This window comes from Coptis chinensis, chromosome 9, assembly GCF_015680905.1.
Source record: "Coptis chinensis isolate HL-2020 chromosome 9, ASM1568090v1, whole genome shotgun sequence".
NCBI classification, from domain to species: Eukaryota; Viridiplantae; Streptophyta; class Magnoliopsida; order Ranunculales; family Ranunculaceae; genus Coptis; species Coptis chinensis.
The window spans coordinates 64,772,001-64,793,503 of NC_141464.1; the positions used below are offsets into that span (position 1 = coordinate 64,772,001).

The following is a 21,503-nucleotide window of genomic DNA, read 5'->3' on the forward strand; positions in this document are numbered from 1 at the left end:
TCTGAGCCTGCTCTGCATTCGTCTGTTTAACGGTGATACGGTTGTTTGGCCTTACATTTTGCAACAATGCCTAGCCCATGCATAATTCACAATAAATATGTCGTTTCTAATACATTGAAGCATAGTATAAAATATCCCGATATATCGTGATATTTGGAGATATCTATCCACATTTCAGAGAAAGATATATAAATATCACGATATGTTCAGAGATATATACAACTGCAAATATCAGTGATATTTCAACGATATTTGTGATATTTTGTGTATATAACAATTTTATTTAATATTTACCATTATATTTTAAATAAATATAAATAATGGATATATCAAGAAATATCCACAATATCTATGATATTTGTCAATATTTTAGATATATCCACGATATTTGCATGTGAAACAATGTCAAATATCCCCAAAGAGGGGATATATCCACGATACATATCCAGAAATTAAATATCGATAAATACCCATATTCTGATATTTTGTACTATGCATTGAAGTATCATTATCAAATCTCATGGTGTAGGTGGTGGCAGTTTGGATGACTATTGGCTAGTTTGGTCGTGGGATCAAGTCGTGGTGACACCGAGAAGTATCATTATCAAATCTCTTGGTGTCAGTGTTTTCTTTTCTAAAGATATGCGCATGTACTAAGAACTGAATCTAGTCAGGTGAGAATAATATGCATTGGATAAGAAGAAAGTTGATGTATTAGCCAAAGTAAATTCAAACAATCCAATTCATAAGCTAATTGAACTAGAAACGAGTAATTGAATAGATTTATGTTTATCTACCAACACTAATATACATACAGCAGAATCAGCACTTTATCTATTGAACTTCATGTTTTCGACTGAAATATTCAAAAAAATCTAGGAGGAAAGATGGTATGGAATGCACCTATCAAAATAATACAAATCCATACGAGAAATCTATAGCAGCATTGGGAGAACCATTGGAAAATGCCAACAACATCTCCCTCGCTAACCACCGCATTTTTACATTTTCCTGAACGCTACTCAACAGTCTGATCTTCATTTTCTCCAGGATGCTAGCATTCTCAAGTAAGTATCTCACAATATGTACTTCAAACTCATTTGTAAATCCAAAGCCTTCAATTGCAATAGTTTTTAGTTGCCTCAATACAAACCCAGTAGCCAACTCTTCTGACTGTTGACATGTGTTGTCATTGAAAGTATTTTCTGCCATTGCATCTTCCTAATCAATGATAGAAACACAGAGTCAAGTTACAATCGTGATAACATGTGATAGTGTTAATGTAAGGGACCTTAACCTTAACTATTAATAAACCTTAACCTTAAAATACAATAGTGTAAGGGACCTCCTACTCCAAGTCAATCATAACTAACTTGACTCGGGAAGTCATCACTATACTCAGGCACTCGTCACTCGGCAGACCAGCAACATCTCGTGACATCGTCATCTGCTACTATCATCATTATTAGCTTTATTCTTAAGCCTCCTTCCCGCCGTAATATATGATTACAGCCATTCACCATCATTACGGAAAACACCATCAGTACACCCTATGTCAACTCAGATAAACCTAAACGCCTATAGCTATCACCCATATGTCTTTTACAAAAACATGTCATTCATCTCGATCGCACATCTGTACTCATCAGCACATGTGTCGCATCTTATGCACACTCTCAATGCATATAAAAGTCACCCCCAGAACTACGTTAGCTTGATTCCAGTCTCACTTATACAGTGTTGGATACGTATGCATCTTCATCTACATGAAGAGCAACTATTAACAACAAACAAAACCATCATCTTTCTCATTACTCTAACTTAAGAGCTAAGTATTGACTTGGTGTAAATTTAGACATTTACAGATAGTATAATAAAAATTAATAGTGCTTAAAGCGCAGCAGTACCTTGAAATATAATTGCAGAGTATGCAGGTTTGGGTAACTCCTTAGTAAGAGGATTAACACTTTAACTTGTTCCTTGCAAGGCCAAATTTCAATTTCCAAATCCTGCAGGGTACAACATGAGGTGGGAAAATATGCTGATAAATCTGGATCCTTGTATAAATACTGGGTGCAGATCTAAGTATAAAAAAACACAGTTAGCCTCTTGTTATTCAATTTTTATTTTTTGCATGACACAGATAAAAAATGTACATACCTCAAGATAGCAACCGCGTGGGCTTAGTGTGACTGTCTTACACTGCCCCATTAGAATCTTAATAGCTCTGTTATCAGGATCATCCGCAAAGCTTAAGGAAAAATATGCACTAATCAAAGAGGAAAGGGTCTCTAGACTAAAATGTGGTGTTTCACAAGTCATAATATCTGATCTGTTGAAGATTCGGTGTACAAATATTGATTCCGTTGCAAATATAGATGTCAATCAGTATCAGATCCGTAAGTTTCGGAGGAGATATTGTTAAGTCACTCAAATCATGAAAGGTGCAAGATTGGAGGATCAACTCTTTCAGCACAGGAAAGCTGGAAAAGAATATTTGAGTTGAGTTTTTACCGTGAAACTCAACAAAAGATAGGTACATTTTATGGAGATTAGGAAAGTGAACGACTTCGGGCAACCTGAGGACCAACTGATTCAAAGGCAGCACTGTTAAGCTACAGCAACTATAGAAGCAAGCAGGAAGCTTTTCAACCGTTCCTGATTCAATATTGAGACAGAGCTCCTGAACATTGTGCATTATAGCGAAGAAGATCCATGTATTGATATTAGTATCTTTTATAAGCACATCATCGATATAAACAGTGAGACTGAAGCTTCCCATGTGAGTCCCGTCATGAATAATGATTAGATGATCAACAAAGTTCCTAAAATCTATACTGTGTATATCATTCTGCATCTTTTCTTGGTAATCAATTTGATTAAACTCCAAATTGGAAAGAGAAGAAGACACGTATCTCCATTGGCGAGAAAGAACACTGGTTTTTACTGCCTCTTCCATGGGAAGAAATGAGAGAATGTGGTTCCGAATTGGGTGGGGCAAGGATCTTAGCCTGTCCACGGTTTGTTCGTAGGATAAACAGGTCTTCTCCATTATGTTCTTTCTCCAACCTCAACAACAGTAAAGGATCAATACAAGTAAATCCTCGTCTATTCCATAAGCGGGCATCCATCAAATTTGGCGATTTAAAAATGACCACACGTTCACCCTGTAAACACATTATATACTACCAACATAAGATTCTTTTGAAATATAAAACTAAACACACAATGCAGCCAAATCTTACTACTATAAAACAGTGTACAAAATATTTCAAAAATTAGTAACTGAAAAATGACTTCATTAAATTAAATAAACAAATTACCAAATAAATCGATGCAAAACTATAAGAAGAGCAAAGTGTAAACCGAGATACTTATAGCGTTTCACCTCTTAAAAAATGTCTTTCAACAGAATTTCTGATTGGATAGCAATATATGGAAGTGCACTGTGCACACATAAAGTGTACAAATTGATTTAGGAGAATTCAATCACAGCATGGGGAGAAACCTTGGTTAGTTTCAATAGGATCGCACTAATCCCGGCCTTGACGTTTCTCCACAAGCTACAACGGTATCTAATTTTCATTTTCTTCATGATCTTGGCTTCCCCAAGTAAATATTTCACAATGCAAAGTGCGGCCTTATCTACTCCAAAATTTTCGATTTCAACTGTTTCGAGATGCTCCAGTAACTATCTAGTTTCAAACTCTTGTGGCTGCTCTAACATGTCGATGTCGAGAATGTTTCTGCGAGGAGGATATGCCTAATCAACAGAAGAGATTCGCAAGTCAGATTACAATTGCATTTACCAAGCGATAAAATATTAAGTGCAGATTACTATATTTCGCAAGTCAGATTACTATATTTGCCCAGAAATTGTTAGACAAGAAATCAACATTTGTGCCCCAAATCCCCAAGAAATCAAGTGCAGTACTTCGAAGCCACCAAATATTAGCCAAAATTCTATAGCAACCGAATGTTTTGAACCGAATTTGTGAACACACTGACGTGGCACTCATCAGGCAGGGGGTGGTGTGTATTGGTCAAAGAAGTACTGAAAATCAAGGTCTCTCTGCTTGCCACGTCAGTGTCATAAATCATGGATTGATATTTTGCCATATCCTCGTGATATTTTGTCCTCTAAGTGTGCCTGCATTAGATAGCCCTCTCAAAATCATTCTTTCCTGAAAGTGAAGATGTTCATATGATTGCCGTGGAAACTTAAACTCCGCCATGAACAGTAAAGAAAGTGTCTCTGAACTAATATTTGAGTGTTTCTACAGCAACTCACACTTTTGAACCAAATTTGTGAACACACTGACGTGGCAAGCAGAGAGACCTTGATTTTCAGTACTTCTTTGACCAATACACACGCACCCCCTGCCTGATCAGTGCCACATCAGTGTATTGTGGATATATCCTCTCTTTAAGGATATTTAACATTGTTTCATATACAAATATATATAAACAAATATTGTAGATATATCTAAAATATCGATAAATACCATGGATATTGTAGATATTTTTTGATATATCATAATATATAATTTATATTTATTTGAAATATAATGATAAATATTAAATAAAATTGTTACATACATAAAATATCGCTAAATATCTACAAATATCACAATATATCTTAAAATATCAATAATATCACTGATATTTATAGTTATAAATATCTCTTAAAATATCACAATATTTATTTATCTTTTGCTGAAATCTCGATATATATATCGCTGTATTTTATACTATAGGCACACTAACCATATTGCATCCTGTATTGAGGTCCCAAATCCAACCCACTAAAGATGGGCTTAAATAGACCTCTCTTGGCGCGCTCATGATGTGCTCTAACCCATGGGCCGAACAATATTTAGCCACAAAGAAACATACTGTGAAATTTTGCTTTGTGAAAAAATATACTGATCAAATTAGTTTCATTCTCCTGCCCTGTAGAAAGCCAATCAACTGATCAAGTATAATCAAGAACTCTTTGAGCAAGAAGAACAGGAGGAGGAATTAAGTACACCTGCACAAATCAACTGTCAACATCAACATCACAGTGATGTAAGAGGTGGCACTTCTGCAAGAGGAAATTTTAGAGGTGGCTCTGCTACTAAAGGTGGAACATCATCTAGAGGTGGCCTAACTGTTAGTATGGGTGCTTCTAACATAGGAGGCTCAACTGGTAAGACAGTATCATACGAGAAAGACCCTATAAATGTCTTTGCAGTTGGGACTCAAGAGAAGAACACTTTGGAGTTAGCTAATGCGAGCGAAAGAGAATTAGAAAATGACCTCCTTGAACCCGAACACGAATTATTTGTAGATCATGTTCCTAAGAGTACATCAGGGTATACAACCCAGTCTAAAGATCAAAGCGAATGGAGTGTTGCGAATTCAAAAATAAGCAAAAGAATACAAAAGCGTTCTTCGGGAGAAGTAGAGCCCACTCTTGCAATTATGAAAAAGTTAAAGTCAATATTTAAAAACAAAAATATGAGGAATCTTGAGGACTATACCAAAGAGTTTTGGGATGACACTCTAGGACTCACTTATGTGTGTTGTGCTTACAAGGGTTTCTTCTGTGACTATGAGAAAGTGCAGACTCATCTTAGGAAAGATCATCCAAAGATAGTGAAGCAATTAATGGCCAAAAAGTAAGAGAATGAGATAACATTGCTATCACTTCATTCTTGATCGATGACCCATTGTGATATGTCTAGCTAGTGAGTAATCTCATCTTTGTCAAGTTTGTTGCTTGTTGCTTGTTGACTTTGTAAGGCTTTGTGTGCTTCCCTAATGATCTAACTCTTAGGGAGACTTTGTAAGGTTAAACGTTCAATAAACACAGGTGGGGGTCTGCATTAACCCTATAACCATTTCAAAAAAACAAAAAAAACTCTTCAAAGTCTCAATCAACTGATCAAGTAATCCTTCAAATAGGTTCTTCATTAAGTCTAAGTACAGATGCCAAGGGTAGTAGCCAGACAGAAGAAATTTCATAGAGCAAAGGACATCAAACAAGAGTACGTTAAGCGATAAGTATGAAGTGTAAAATAAAAAATAAAAAAATTATAAGCGTAAAAAAAAATATGGATTGGACACATATATGAGTACCTAATTTGGACTGAAATTATTGTTTAAGTGAAATGATACAAGTTAGCAGAATACTACATATTGTTTTACAGAAGATGTGATTTTGCATTAGGAGAAACCTTTTTAATCCACGTCTGAAGCTCTACCTTTTCCCAAGCGCAACACATGTATCTGATTTTCAGTTTCTCCATGAGGTTCGCATTCTTAAGTAAATATCTGACTATGTGCAGTTCATTCTCATCCCCTCCGAAATCATCAATTTCAACTTCTGTTAGGAGCTTCAACAAATCCCCTGTAGCTAATTCTTGTGTCCGCTGCTTTACGTTGATACATATGTTGTCTGTGGATTGATAATATGTCTAGCCAAAAAGAAAAAAATCGTCAGATGCTTATAATAGAATCAAAACCAAAATCAAAGCTTTAGAATTGTCTATAATTCACAATTTTGATGAAGTAGTACCTTGAAAGATATGCGCAGAGCTTGCAGTTTGGTATAACTCCCTAATAAGAGACTTAATACTTCGACGTAGTCTTTCTTACGCAACATTTCTAGCTGCAAACGCTTCAGGCTAGGACAGGAGGTAGGATGCCACGCAAAGAATTCTGTATTCTTGTTGATAAACTGCACGCAAAGTAATGTGGTGAGATAATATTTGACACAATAAAGTTATTTCATCACACGATACATTTGTATAACAGTATAAGAATGAAGCATACCTCAATACAGGAACAGCATAAGCTAAGAGTGACCACATTTTGCAGTTCCGTAATTATTGTTTGAAGAATGTTTGATGGTTGATGAAGCTCGAACTTTGCTGCAAGCAATGAGGAAAGGGTTTGTGTACTAATATTCGGTGGTTTGACACCATGGTACCTAACATATTGGAGATTTGGACAACAGATGCCGATATGACTGATTCGGTTAGTAATATTCAACGCCTTGAGTCTTAGGCCGGAAATCGTCAAGGTATTAAAGTTATACAAACGGCAATAGTCAATCGTCAAATCTTCGAGCACAGGACAACTTGTTGAAAAGAAATTTTCAGTTGAGCAGTCATCATAAAACGTAACAAAATCGAGGGTTAAACACTTGAGCTGGGGAAAGCACACAACAGTTGGCAATTTGAGATGGACATGTCTCAAACTTAAAACTCTTAAGGTAAATATGACGTTTATTTACGACTTTTTCATCAACAGAAACAGAGAGATTGAACTTTTCTATGTCTGAACCATCTTGTCTAAGAAGTGTACGATTGACGAAATTCCGAAACTCCAATAACAAATTCAATTTGTCTGGATTATTTACTTTGAATCCTATTTGATCAAACCATAAATTCGAAAGAGAATAATATATATACCTCCATTCGCGAGAAAGAAGGCTAGTTTGGACTGCTTCTTGGGTGGGAAGAAAGGAGAGTATGTGACTTAAAATTTGTTCCGGTAGATGGCTGATCCCGCTCGTAGTTTCTCTTGAAGAAGAACATAACTTCTTCATGCTCTTCAAGTAGCTGTACCCTTTTTTTTCCACTGTCGTGGGAGTTGAGTTGTTATGGAAGACGTTGATGAACACTTTTTTTTCTTTTTTCTTTTTTCTTTTGATAAACTTCTTCTTTAACCTGTTATTATTAACTAGAAAGTAGACCCGTGCATACACACTGATTTACTCAACAATCATAACTATGCATATATATAAATTTTCTAATAAATCATGATTTCTGTTTTTGTCACTAACCCGTTTTAATTTCCTAACAAATTATTTTAATCAAGTTCTTAAAACCCGTTTTAATTTCTCAACAAATTAGTTTAATTAAGTTTTAAAAATCCGTATTTTAATTGGGAGAGGGATTCCGTTTTAATTTAAAAGTGTGATTCCCGTTTATAATAGGAGAATGATTCTCGTATTAATTAAAAGTGTTAGATTTTTTTTTATAGAGGAGAAATTTACATTATAATAGGAGAAAGATTTCTGTTTTAATTAGAAGTGTTAGAATTTCTCTTTTCAATATAAAATAAATTCCCGTTTTAATAGGAATTGATGACGTGGAAATTTTAAGAGCGCTAAAAAAATACCCTTTGTAGGAGCTTTAATATTAAGATATAGATTGGTTCTTGGCTTCAGGTACATGGTGCATACCACGATTAATGGCCGCACATCATGTCAGGGCCTCAGGGAGGTTGTCTAGAAATTTAAAGAAATGAGTTAAGGAAGATGCATTGAGGAGTCGTGGTTAATGGCCACATCATGTCAGGGTCTCAGGGAGGGAGGCAGGGCTGGACCTGGGCCTATGTTGTCTAAGCCCTTGCATAGGGCTTCCAAATTAAACTGAAACTAAAGGCCCCATTAAACTATACTAGCTTTTGAACCCGTCCTACGAATGGGTGCCGTTATATTAAATTATTGTAAAAAATATTAGCAACTATGCATAGCTATGAGATATGAAAATTATATTAATCAGTCATTCAAATTTCTTGCACCACTCTCTATAAAAAGGAAGCATCAAACCTTGATAAAACTCATCGATTTCTTTTTGTTGTTAGATTTAATAATAGAAGTTTGATTGAAGTTTTGTGAGAATTCTCAATGTGACGAAGATAATATTGAAGCTACTTGAATAACATGACATTCTTAATCATAATAATAAAATTATGATAAACACTACTTAAAATGCAAAACTATATTTGTCGAGACATTTATTGCCCCTACATATAATACAAACATGTTTTAGGGTTATTAGTTCAATGCATTTGCATCAAGTTTATGATTTTCCATTAATTATTCTTTGAGGTTAGTTTAATGTAGTACATTGCATTCAGGTTTCAATTTCTCATTAATTATTTTTTGAGGTTAGTTCAATGCAGTTGCATCAAGTTTCCGATTTTTCGTTAATTATTATTTGAGGTTAGTTCAGTGCAATTGCATCCACTTTATAAATTCCCGTTAGTTATTCATTAAGGTTAATTTAGTACAGTTGCATCCAGTTTTTGATGTTTCGTTAATTAGTCTTTGAGATTAGTTCAATGCATTTGCATCAAGGTTTCAATCTCCCGTTAATTACTCTTTGAGGTTAGTTCAATACATTTGCATCTAGTTTTTGATTTTCCGTTATTTATATTTTGAGGTTAGTTGAATGCAGTTGTATCCAATTTTCAATTCCCGTTATTTAATTTTTGAGGTTAGTTCAATGCAGTTACATCCAGCTTCCGATTTCTCGTTAATTATTATTTGTGGTTAGTTCAATACATTTGCATCCAATTTTCAATTTCATGTTAATTGTTCTTTGAGATAAGTTCAATGCATTTGCATTCAGTTTATGATTTTCGATTAATTATTCTGTGAGATTAGTTTAATGCATTTGCATCCAGTTTCCGATTTCTCGTTTATTATTTGATAAGATTGCATTTGTATCTAGTTCCCGATTTTCCAGTTAATTATTGTTTGAGGTTAGTTCAATGAATTTGCATCCAATTTCTGATTTTCCATTAATTATTTATTGAGGTTAGTTCGATGCAATTACATCCGGTTTCTGATTTCCCGTTAACTATTCTTTGAGGTTATTTCAATGCATATTTGCATTTAGTTTCTGATTTTCCACCAATTATTTTATGAGGTTAGTTCAATGCAGTTACATTCGGTTTTTTATTTTCTGTTAATTATTTTTTGAGTTTAATTCAATGCATTTGCATCCAGTTTTTGGTTTCCTATTAATTATTATTTGAGGTTTGTTTAATATATTTGCATACCGTTTAAGATTTCTCATTAAATATTTTTCAAGGATTTTCATCCAATTTCTAATTTTATGTTAGTTATTCTCTGACGTTAGTTTAATGCAATTGCATCCAGTTTTCGATTTATAGTTAATTACTTTTTGAGTTTAGTTTATTGCATTTGCATAAAATTTTCGATTTCCCGTTAATTACTTTTTTAACTTAGTTATGTATTTGAATATAGTTTTCGATTTCATTTTAATTATCCAATGTGGTGTGTAATACAAACTTCTATTGATCCATCTGTAGTATCTTTGCAAACATGACATAAAAAATAAATTATGTTTGATTTACTATATTGGATCATCAAAGATTATCCAGTTCCCGATTTACCGTTAATTATTCTTTAAATTATGCATTACTTACTATATGAAATCTGCAAAGATTATCTACGAACGGGTGTTGTTATATTAATTATTCTAAAAATATTTGCAAATATGCAGAACTATTATATATTAATATTATATTGATCACTCATCCAAATTTCTTATAATGTGAAAACCTCACTCTCTATTAAAGAAATACTCACATTTGATAAAACCCTTCAACTTCATTTGGTTGCTTAATAATAGAAGTTTGATTGAAGTTTTGTGAGATTGCCTAATAAGGCGAAGTTCGTATATATTGAAGCTACTTGAATAGGACTTACCAATCATACAGAAAGAGATAAGATAAACACAATTTTAAATGCAAAACACAACATATAATCCAACTATGTTTTGAGGTTAGTTCAATGTATTTGCATCTAGTTTCTGATTTTCCGTTATTTATATTTTGAGGTTAGTTCAATGCAGTTGAATCCAATTTTCGATTCCCGTTATTTTTTTTAGGTTAGTACGTTCAATGCGGTTGCATATAGTTTCCGATTTCTCGTTAATTATTTTTTGCGGTTAGTTCAATACATTTGCATCCAATTTTCAATTTCATGTTAATTGTTCTTTGAGATAAGTTCAATGCATTTGCATCTAGTTTCTGATTTCCGATTAATTATTCTGTGAGATTAGTTTAATACATTTGCATATAGTTTCCGATTTCTTGTTTATTATTTGATAAGGTTGCATTTGCATCTAGTTTCTGATTTCCTGTTAATTATTGTTTGTGGTTAATTCAATGAATTTGTATCCAGTTTCCAATTTCCTGTTAAGTATTTATTGAGGTTAGTTCAATGCATTTGCATCCAATTTATTTTTTAAGATTAGTTCAGTGCAATTGCATCCGGTTTCTGATTTTCCGTTAATTATTCTTTAAGATTAGTTCAACGCATTTGTATCATGTTTCCAATTTATAATTAATTTTTCTTTGAGGTTAGTTCAATGCAGTTGCATCCAGTTTTCGATTTCCCGTTAATTTAATCTTTGAGGGTTAGTTCAATGCATTTGCATCCAGTTTTTATTTCCCGACAATTATTTTTTGATATTAGTTTGATGTATTTGCTTTCAAGTTTTGATTTCTCGTTAATTATTCTTTGAAGTTAGTTTAATGTAGTTGTATCCATATTCCAATTTTCTATTAATTATTTTTTAAGATTAGTTTAATGTTTGCATTTGCATCCAGTTTCCGATTTCTCGTTAAATATTATATGAGATTAGTTCGATACATTTGCATCAAGTTTTCGGTTTTCCATTAATTGTTCTTTGACGTTAGTTTCATTCAGTATTATATATGTTTTAAAATATTTGTCATTATTGTTTTGCCGTTATTTTTTTTTTTCATTTTCTATTATATATTTTGTGATGTTATTTTTTGTATAATTTAATTTTCCACATGTAATTTGTTTTGTTTTGGTATATAATTTATTTAAGCCCAACGTCACTTTAACTGAATCTCGTTATTCAGCCGAATTATCTTCCCAAATGAACTGAAATTTTGAGAAGATAATCATTATAGTGAGTGCTTCATAACCACAAAAAATTATGTTTGAATTCATTTTGTAGGTGAAGTTTTACGTACGTACTTATTTTAAGTTAACTTAAATAGTTACTTTTTAGAGAATTACTTATATATATAGTGTTGAAAATTTATAAATTTATAAATTTAATTGGAATATGTCATAATTATTGTGATTTTTGGAATCCTTAACTATGAATAAATGTTTAAATTCCATTGTGGATGACATATCAAATCGAAAGGGTTTTAGGAAAATCGTTTTCAGTGGAAACTATTGTTTTTAGCAATTTAGTTTTTTGTCTCATATTTTTTTTCGTAATTAGCTATATTGTTTAGGAAAAGTTTGAGACTATGAAACTCTAGATGAAATTATTTTTTCGTAATTAGTTATAGTGTTTAGGAAAAGTTAGAGAGTCTCTGAAACTTTAGATGAGATTGTTATCCTACTTTTTTATAAGTAGTAATAGAGTTTAGAAAAAATGGAGTCTCTGCGAGTGTTCCAAAAAATAGATTGGTGAGGGTGTATAACTATAATATATATCTAAGGAATTAGAATATGTCGTAATTATTGTGGCCGTAATTGTGATTTTTTGAATCCTTAACTGAATAAATGTCTAAATCACATAATGGATGACGCAGCAAATCGAAAGGGTTTTAGGAAAATCGTTTTCGATGGAAATTATTGTTTTTAGCAATTTAATTTTTTGTCTCCTATTTTTTTTTTTCGTAATTAGCTATATTATTTAGGAAAAGTTGGAGATTCTGTGAAACTTTAGATGAGATTATTTTTTTGTAATTAGCTATAATATTTAGAAAAAGTTGGAGAGCGAGTCTATGAAACTCGAGATGAGATTATTTTCTTATTTATATCCTACTTTTTTATATTTAGTAATAGAGTTTAGAAAAAACTGGAGTCTCTATGTGGGTATAACTATAATATATATCTAAAGATAAAGATAAATATATGTTTTCTATTTTATCTCCTACTTTTTCTTAATTAGTCATGACACGTGGACACTCTAAAAACGCTTCCTCAATTGAAGAGGGTAGAGCTATAATATATATATATAAAGACAAAGCCCACTATGATATTAAAACCCCAAACAATAGCCCAGAAAAAGTAAACAAATAGCCCATATTGCGGACTTTGCATTGGGCCTTTAGAAGCTGAGGGTCGGCCCTGCAGGGAGGATGTATAGAAAATTAAAGAAATGAATTGAGCATTGAGGAGTCGAGGAAATAATAGATTTACATCTCAAAATGCGTGTAATAGATTCACATCTCAAGTCTCAGCATGCATGTAAATAGGTTTTCTACTTTTTTTTTAACTATTTGTATATCATATATGCTTTTGTTTTGATTATTTCACGTGTTGGTTTACACTATTATACACATACGTACGAATCTTTATAGCTGTTATCCTGATCTTACATTATATACTAGGGTATGCCCGTGCCTACGGCCCACGAGACCTTGACGCGCCTGTGGCACTATCTCGACAACTCATCGCGCCTTCGTCGGAAGGCGTACACGCATCTTAGGTGCAAAATATTCGGCGCAAGACCAGCGAAACAACTCAATTTATAAGTCCAGCCGCAAGGCCATCCCAATTACCCATTATCTATAAGCCCAAATCAATTGGAGGCCTAACAGTTTATGGGCTAGCCCAAAAATTTATAAGCTCGACCGTAATTGTTGACTTTTGGTTGATTTTTGGATAGATCCCATGGTATTGATTACACTTAACAAAATTACACAAACTCTCCAAACACTTGGATCTACCATGTCATAACTTACTAAAAGACAATGACAACCACTGGATAGAGGCCCTGCGGCCCCACACCATTGCTTTTTATTATATAGATTTTTGTCGGTACTTAAATAGTTGTAAACCAAAACAATACAAAAGACAGGTTGAATAATCAAGACCAATTAAAAAATTCTTCAGCTGCTAAAAATATGTTTCTGGCCTCTTGTAGAATTGCAGCCAAGTCTCTCTAAAATTCCTTAGTACTTATTGTTTGGACTAGAAATTCCCAAACACAGTTAGGGTTGTGTAGAGTGGATTGATTGACCAAAAGAAATGAGACTGAACCTTAGAAGGTCGCTTCACGCATTACCCGGTCAGGAAAGCGGGGATAAAGTCTCGCCAGCTTTTTTTGCTTGCGTAGTTCGAAGTGAGAGAGCGGACTCTTATAAGAAAGATCCGATTCCAAGATCCGGATCCCACTCTAACCCCCAAATCTCGAAGATTTTGGTTTATTTTTTTTTCCTTCTTCGCCCCTCGTTGACCCGGATGCTTTCATTTTCTCTTTAAACGTGCTGCGGATGCACATGTCAATATTTGGATCTGGACCTAGTCCGGAATCATGTTGGGTTGAATCAAGAATGTTGGGCCAGAGTCCGGAAAGGTGATGAGCGGATCGAAGTCGGAAACACACGAGAAGGTGGGGGCCCAAACATCACCTGTGCCAGATGCACCTATAAATATTTGGATCTGGACCAAGTCCGGAATCATGTTGGGTTGAATCCAGAATGTTGGGCCAGAGTCCGAAAAGGTGATGGGCCGGATCCGAGTCTGGGAACACACCGAAGGTGGGGCCCAAACATCGCCCCCTCTTTGTCATATAGATGAAAGCCATGTGGCAAAGAACGAGAAAAAACGCAAAAAACACTTTTGTAAAAAAAAATAAAACCCAATCCAGAGTAGACATTGTTTGACTAAAGGGCACAAAAAACACTATTGTAATAAAAATAAATAAAACCCAACATCTGTTTAAGTGCTTTGCTAGCACTTAAGTTTTTGTCCGGAAACAAAACTTATCTTTGCGAAAGTGCACTCCGATTCTGTTTTAAAAAGCCGCGTTTGCTAACACTTTTTACAATTTTTGTCAGGAAACAAACTTATGATGCGAGTAATGCAGACTTTCAATTTGTTTAAGTAATCTTGGCGTTTGCTAACACTTACAATTATTTGTCCGGAAACAAACTTATGATGCGAGTGTGCACTTTCGGTTTGTTTAAGTCGCGATTTGCTAACACTTACAATTTCGGCCAGGAAACAAAATTGTTACGCAAGTTGTCCGCGACTTGGTGGCTAAATCTTGGTCAAAGATTAATGGCGTCAACTTTGTTCAGAAAACAAAATGTTAAAGGTTTGTGCCGAGGATTGCACTTGCTAGATGATGTAAAAATGTATTATGTAAAAATAAAGCATAGTAGCATATGGAGAAATTTGATTATTAATGAAAATCAAAATAGAGTTAACTAAATACTAGTGGTAAAATTTACGAAGCCTTGTTGCATTCCAAGGCTTTGGAAGAAAATCTCCGGAAAGAGTTTTCAGTACATAATAACCGTTATGGCCCTGTTTTCTCCACAATAAAAGGACCTTCCCAAGCTTCTGACAGCTTGCCCCCTGACGGGTCATCCAATTTTCTCCGAAGTACCCAATCTCCTGGCTGGAATGTTCGTTGACGAACGTTCTTGTCATAACTTTTTTTGACACTCTGTTGATACTTTTCCAAATGCCGGAGTGCCTCTTCTCTCTGCTCATCAATGAATTGTTTCTGGGAAGACAAAAATTCTTCATTATCATCAGAAATGACATTTTCAGTTCGACTGGTGGGAGCCATGAGTTCAGTTGGCAAAACTGCTTCTATCCCATATGCCAGAGAGAAAGGAGTCATTCCTGTAGAAGTTTTGGGCGTGCGTTGCGGTATGCCCAAAAAATCTGGTAATTCCTGTACCCATTTTCCTTTTGCTTCTTTAAGCCGCCTTTTCAAATTGGCTAGGAGAGACTTGTTAGTTGCTTGACTTGTCCATTCGCTGTGGATGGTAAGGAGCCGAAAAATTATGTTGAATTTTGAAGGTGTCACAGAATTGACGAATTTCATCAGAATCAAACTGCTTTCCATTATCAGATACAATTACTGCTGGTATTCCATATCGACATATGATATCTCTCCAAATGAACTGTTTGACTTTGGAGGATGGAGTCTGCACGAGTGGAATCGCCTCAACCCACTTTGTGAAATAATCAGTGGCTGCAAGAAGGAATCGGAAATTTCCTGGTGCTTTGGGCAAAGGTCCAACAATATCTAGACCCCATTTAGCAAATGGCCAAGAACTCAGAACTGGAAACAATTCATTGGCTGGTAGGTGGTTTGAGTTCGCATGCATTTGACATTGTACACAAGTTTGACTGTATAACTTAGCTTGTTTCTGCATTCTAGGCCACCAATAACCCTGAGTGAGTGCTCTATGTGCCATACTACGCCCTCCCATATGATTGCCGCAAATGCCCTGATGCAACTCTTCTAGAATAAAGTGACCTTGTTCAGATGTAAGACAACGGAGCAACGGAGATAAATTATGCTTCCTATATAATTGGATCTGTCCTGCCAATGGAAGAATGGAAAACTTGAATGATGTCCGGAGTATGTAATCAGCAAGTTTCTTGTCTTCAGGGAGAGTCTGGTGTTGCAGGTACTCTATGTAAGGAACGCGCCAATCATTCATACTGGGAATATGCTCTACATCTATTAGGGATTGTTGTTGGTCAGGATCTAGCATTTCATCATGGTCCGGACTGGACATTTCACTGTCAATGTCGTCCTCAGTGATTTCTACTTCCCCGCGAATCCTTTTCTTTGACCGGACTGCATAAGAGGCTTGTGCATAATACAATACTTGTAGTGCTAAACATTCATCAACATATATTTTTCTGTGGTTGAGAGTGGTGAAGTCGATGCTTGGTTGCTCCTGATATTCAACTTGTATCATCCGTGCTTCCTTGCAATTTGTAGCTGCTGAAAGATAACCTAAAGCATCTGCATGCCTCACATCATGTCTTGATTTCTTTGTGATAGATACAGATCTTAATCTTCTTGCTAAAGAATGAATAACATCTAGATACGTGGACATTCTTTCATCCTTAGCTCTATATATACCTCCAAATTGGTTGGTGATTAATTTGGAGTCTGTGAAAATGGCAATATCAGTCGCCCCCAAATCAATAACTGTCTTCATACCGAAAATTGCTGCTTCATATTCCGCTTCATTGTTGGACGCTTTAAATCCCAGCCTAACAGATTTTTCTATCTGTAAACCATCAGGACAGATAAGTACACATCCAATTCCGGATCCTGATTGATTTCGAGAACCGTCAGTGTAGATTTTCCAAGAAATATGCTTCGAGGATGGGTTTTCGCCCCCGAGAGATGTTTCTTCAGTTTGAGTTGTGGCTGTAGCTCTGTTTGGCTGGTCCGGAATGATAGCAAAAGAAACATCATCAACTGGAAAGTCTGCAATTAAGGATGCCAGAGCATGTCCTTTTTCTGCATGACGTGGTTCATATATGATCTCATATGCACTAAGATAAGAGGCGCGGAGAGGGCAAGTCCGCTTGTATCTGAAAGCATTAGCGAGCTTTTCTAAGAGGGTACTCTATATGAACCCGGATGGTCCTACCCGAAAAATAAGGTTTGATCGTCTAGCAAAGATGTACTAAAGCTAATGTTATTTTCTCAATATTACTGTATCGAGATTCCGGACCTGTTAAAGTCTTACTTATAAAAAAAATTGGCTTCTCTTCCGGACTTTCAACAAAAAGCACTGCGCTTACTGCAATACCAGTTGCAGCAAGATATACTCCTACTGGCTGACCAGTTTTAGGACTTACCAATACTGGCGGTGAGGAAAGATAAGTTTTAAGGCTATCAAAAGCTTTTTGGCACTCAGAAGTCCAAGTGGAGTTTGATTTAATCGTATTGAAAAATGGACAACACTTATCTGAGAATTTAGAAATAAATCTCATTAAGGCTGCCAACCGTCCAGTAAGTCTTTGAATCTCCTTTTTTTGTTTTGGAGTCGGCATGTCTAGTATGGCCCTTATCGATCGAGGGGTTAGCTTCAATGCCTCTATGGGTCATAAGATAACCCAAAAATTTCCCAGAGGAAACTCCAAAAGAACATTTTGCTGGATTCAATTTGAGATTGAATTTTATTACCCTATCAAAGGTTGTCTGATGATCTCGAAGATGATCACTTGTTAACCATGACTTAGTGACCATGTCATCAATATATATTTCCACAGTATCACCTATTAGGCCTTCAAATATTGTGTTGCCTAATTTCTGAAAAGTGGCTGAGGCATTTTTAAGGCCAAAAGGCATGACTGTAAAACAATAAATGCATATATCTGTTATAAAGGCTGTATGTTCTTGGTCCGGACCATACAAAAGTATTTGGTAAAAACCTGAAGAAGCATCCATGAATGAAATTCTCTGATATCCTGAAGTAGCATCAACTAAATCATTTATCTTAGGCAAAGGGTAAGGATTAAGTGGGCAAACTTCATTAAGTTTAATGAAATCTATACACATTCTTAATTTGCCATTCTTCTTGGTAACTATAACTATGTTTGATAACCATTTAGGATATTCTACTGGTCGAATAAACTTAGCCTTCAGTAAACGACTAACCTTTTCATTGACTTTCAGCCTTTTATCAGGTGCCATGCGCCTTGGTCTTTGCCTAACAGGTTTTGTTGTATGATCCACATCAAGATGATGACATGCTATGTCTGGACTGATGCCAGTCATGTCATCTATGCTCCATGCAAAAGCTGTGCTATTTTTCTTTAACAATTCTGTCATGTCTCTTTTCTCAACTTCGGAAAGCTTAGTTGATATGAAAGTGGTATGTTCTGGACTCATTCCAATCTGAACTTCCTCAAGTTTATCAACAGTAGGAAGGTCCTTTTGTTTCTCGCCTGAAATGGATGTGGAGCCATACTGTAATTGCTACTTTTGTGGAGTGTCCTAAATGACTCTATTGGTATGAATTCCGGAAGGTTTGTAGTCATCTAGTGCTTTGTCATGACATCTGTGGGATTCCATCTGATCACTCCGGATTTTACAGATTCCTTGACTACATGGAAACTTGATTGCTTGGTGGAAAGTAGATATAACTGCCTGCATCTGATGGATCCAATCTCTGCCCAGAATTGCATTATATGGAGAGTGGCAATTCATGAGCAAAAAATTGATTTTAGCCCACTTGTTTCCAACTGTTACTGGTAGACGTACAGCTCCTATCGGAATAGTTGTTGTTCCATCGAACCCAACAATAGGGTTTTCTTTCGGAATGATAAGCTCTTGTGGCAACTTCATTTCTATATAAGCTCTAGAAAATAACACACTTACAGAGCTTCCAGTATCTAGCATAATTTTTTGAACCCTCCACATTCCAATGAATGCTGATATCATAACAGCATCATAATGTGGCTGAAATACTCCATATAAGTCACGATCACTGAAGGATAAGAGTTCAGGTTCATATATTTCTGCGTTGTCACCTTTAAGAAAATCAATGCCGTTGACTCTGTTCCAGTTCATTAGAAAATTGAATTTTTGTTTTTTCTCAAACTTCCGCTGATTATTTGAAATGGAATCTAGACGGGCATGTCCGATACGATGACCATATATGTTCGCAAACTTCACTTGTCTTTGCTTCAGTATGAATTCATCTAACTTCTTGTCATCAACTAAGCGCTGAATAGCACTCCGAAGAATTCTGCAATCGTCAGTAGTGTGGCCAAAATCATCATGAAATTTGCATCGTTTGGATTTATCTATGATGTTGGCTGTATCTTCAGGTAATGACCTTGGCTTATAAAGAAGATTTCGCCCTTTTATTCTTTCGTAAACTTCAGAAAGTTTCATCGACAAAGGAGTGAAAATCTTTTCCTCTTTATTTGGCTGGGTAGGCTTAGAGTTAAATGCAGATTTGGAAGTTGTTACGCTTGTTTACATCACGTCCTTTATAGTTGTTAGAGTTCTGTCCGGACTCTTTTTTGTTTTTATGAAGATTTTCTTCTCGAAGTTGCCTAGCTTTGAGATCATCCTCAACTCGTGCAAACTCTTCAGCACGATCAAACAGCTCGGACTTGGAGAAAGGCGGCTGTCTAGTGAGCGAATTGTATAGACCACTACGATCATATCCTATGGCATCTTTGAAAGCTTGGATGATAAACTGGTTAGAGGGAGGATCAGTAACATTGAGTAAAGTTTGAAACTTTTTTGCGAAAATCCCCGATAGATTCTCGAATTTTTGTGAGATTAAATAAAGGCGGTGAGAATCATGTTTAATCTCGCAGTTATCTTCGATAGTGATCAACAAACTTCTTAGCTAATTCGGGAAGTTTCTAATTGATTTGGAAGTAAGAGAGTTGAACCATACTAAAGCATCACCTTTGAGAGTGGCGGAAACAACTTACAAAGTAGTGCATCATCATTTTCCATAGCCATTTGTGATCGTAGTAAAAGGATGAGTGTATGGATCTCCATTCTCTTCATCATACATTTCAAGTCGGGCTTCTTGAAGTTCGTAGGGCTTACGATAGTTCTGAATATAATCTGAAAATAGATAATGTTGAAAACCCATTCACGCTAAGTCTCGATTTGGTCATTGAAAGTACTTCTTCCTCGATTGCTCTTTGTTACAATATCTTCGGATCATCCTTCGATCGAGTCCAACATTACTTTCTTACGGGAAATCATGTCGGTGTGAATGAGTAGGCCGATATCTGTGAGCATATGGGGAGGAGTCGAACTTCGATGTCGATGATGACCGTGAATTAAAATTTACCCGTCCGGAATGGCCGGATGGGGAGTAGTCGAGTCAGGGCTCCATGTCCGAATCCGTCCTTCGGTTGAATGATGATCATGAGTCCGGACTCCATGTCCGGACTTTGTCCTTCTGGGTGAATGATGATCATGAGTCCGGACTCCATGTCCGGACTCTGTCCTTCCGGTATTATGGCGAGAATCCAAACCTAGTCTGTCCCATACATTGGATTGTGCTGGAGGAACTGGTTCTCGCCTATCATCAGTAGCATTTTGATTCCTTCGCGGTGCTGATGAATGTTGTTTAGAACTATCTGGAGAGGGAATTCTAGGCCTTTTCCCCCTAGCATTCCGGAGCCTTTCATTCTCTGCAGTAAGCCTCAAGATTTCTGATTGGAGTTCATCCGGATTGGGTTGAACTTGTTGCGGATGGCGTGAAGATTCCGGAACATCCTGGACAACATTTTGTGGGATGTTACTGGCGTGTGTGGCATTGACAGGAATCATTCTACACTGAGTAGATCGTTGGGAGACTACTGGATGTTGTTGGCCATTTTGGCCATTGGTTTGTGATCTGGTTTGTGCTCTTCCCATTGGTGTGGATTTGAAAACCACAGACGGCGCCAAATGTTTGAACTAGAAATTCCCAAACACAGTTAGGGTTGTGTAGAGTGGATTGATTGACCAAAAGAAATGAGACTGAACCTTAGAAAGGTCCCTCACGCATTCCCGATCCGGAAACAGGGGATCAAGTCTCGGCAGTTTTGCTAGCGTAGTTCGAAGTGAGAGCGGACTCTTATAAGAAAGATCCGGATTCCAAGATCCGGATCACTCTAACCCCCAAATCTCTCGAAGATTTTGGTTTATCTTCTTTTTCCTTTCTCGTCCCTCGTTGACCGGTGATTGCGGCTGTTTTCTCTTTAAACGTGCGGATGCACTGTCAATATTTGGATCTGGACCTAGTCCGGAAATCATCAAGAATGTTGGGCGAGTCAGGAGGTGATGATGAGCGAATCCGAGTCTGGAAACACACTGAAGGTGGGGCCCAAACATCACCTGTGCCAGATGCACCTGTAAATATTTGGATCTGGACCAAGTCCGGAATCATGTTGGGTTGAA

At 36.0% G+C, this 21,503-nt stretch overlaps 3 protein-coding genes and 1 long non-coding RNA gene across 4 annotated transcripts; all 4 read right to left on the reverse strand.

Moving 5' to 3' along the window:
* Window positions 1-726: 726 nt before the first annotated feature.
* Window positions 727-2,312, reverse strand: LOC147477346 (uncharacterized). Its single transcript, XR_015209175.1, has 2 exons — window positions 1,908-2,312; window positions 727-1,221 (listed from the first exon to the last, which is right to left on the reverse strand). It is a non-coding gene; the product is annotated as an uncharacterized LOC147477346 (long non-coding RNA).
* Window positions 2,312-3,052, reverse strand: LOC147477347 (F-box/LRR-repeat protein At3g59200-like). Its single transcript, XM_086585984.1, has one exon. It carries the CDS (start codon window positions 3,050-3,052, stop codon window positions 2,312-2,314), a length of 741 nt encoding a protein of 246 aa, XP_086442110.1.
* Window positions 3,053-6,116: 3,064 nt separating this feature from the next.
* On the reverse strand, window positions 6,117-7,726 carry LOC147477348 (putative F-box/LRR-repeat protein At5g02930). The gene is made up of 4 exons (XM_086584588.1): window positions 7,461-7,726; window positions 6,820-6,976; window positions 6,563-6,724; window positions 6,117-6,461 (listed from the first exon to the last, which is right to left on the reverse strand). Exons 1-4 carry the CDS (start codon window positions 7,595-7,597, stop codon window positions 6,189-6,191), a joined length of 729 nt encoding a protein of 242 aa, XP_086440714.1. The 5' UTR covers window positions 7,598-7,726; the 3' UTR covers window positions 6,117-6,188.
* Window positions 7,727-15,113: 7,387 nt separating this feature from the next.
* LOC147477349 (uncharacterized) lies at window positions 15,114-15,443 on the reverse strand. Its single transcript, XM_086585985.1, has one exon. It carries the CDS (start codon window positions 15,441-15,443, stop codon window positions 15,114-15,116), a length of 330 nt encoding a protein of 109 aa, XP_086442111.1.
* Between the last annotated feature and the right edge of the window lie 6,060 nt (window positions 15,444-21,503).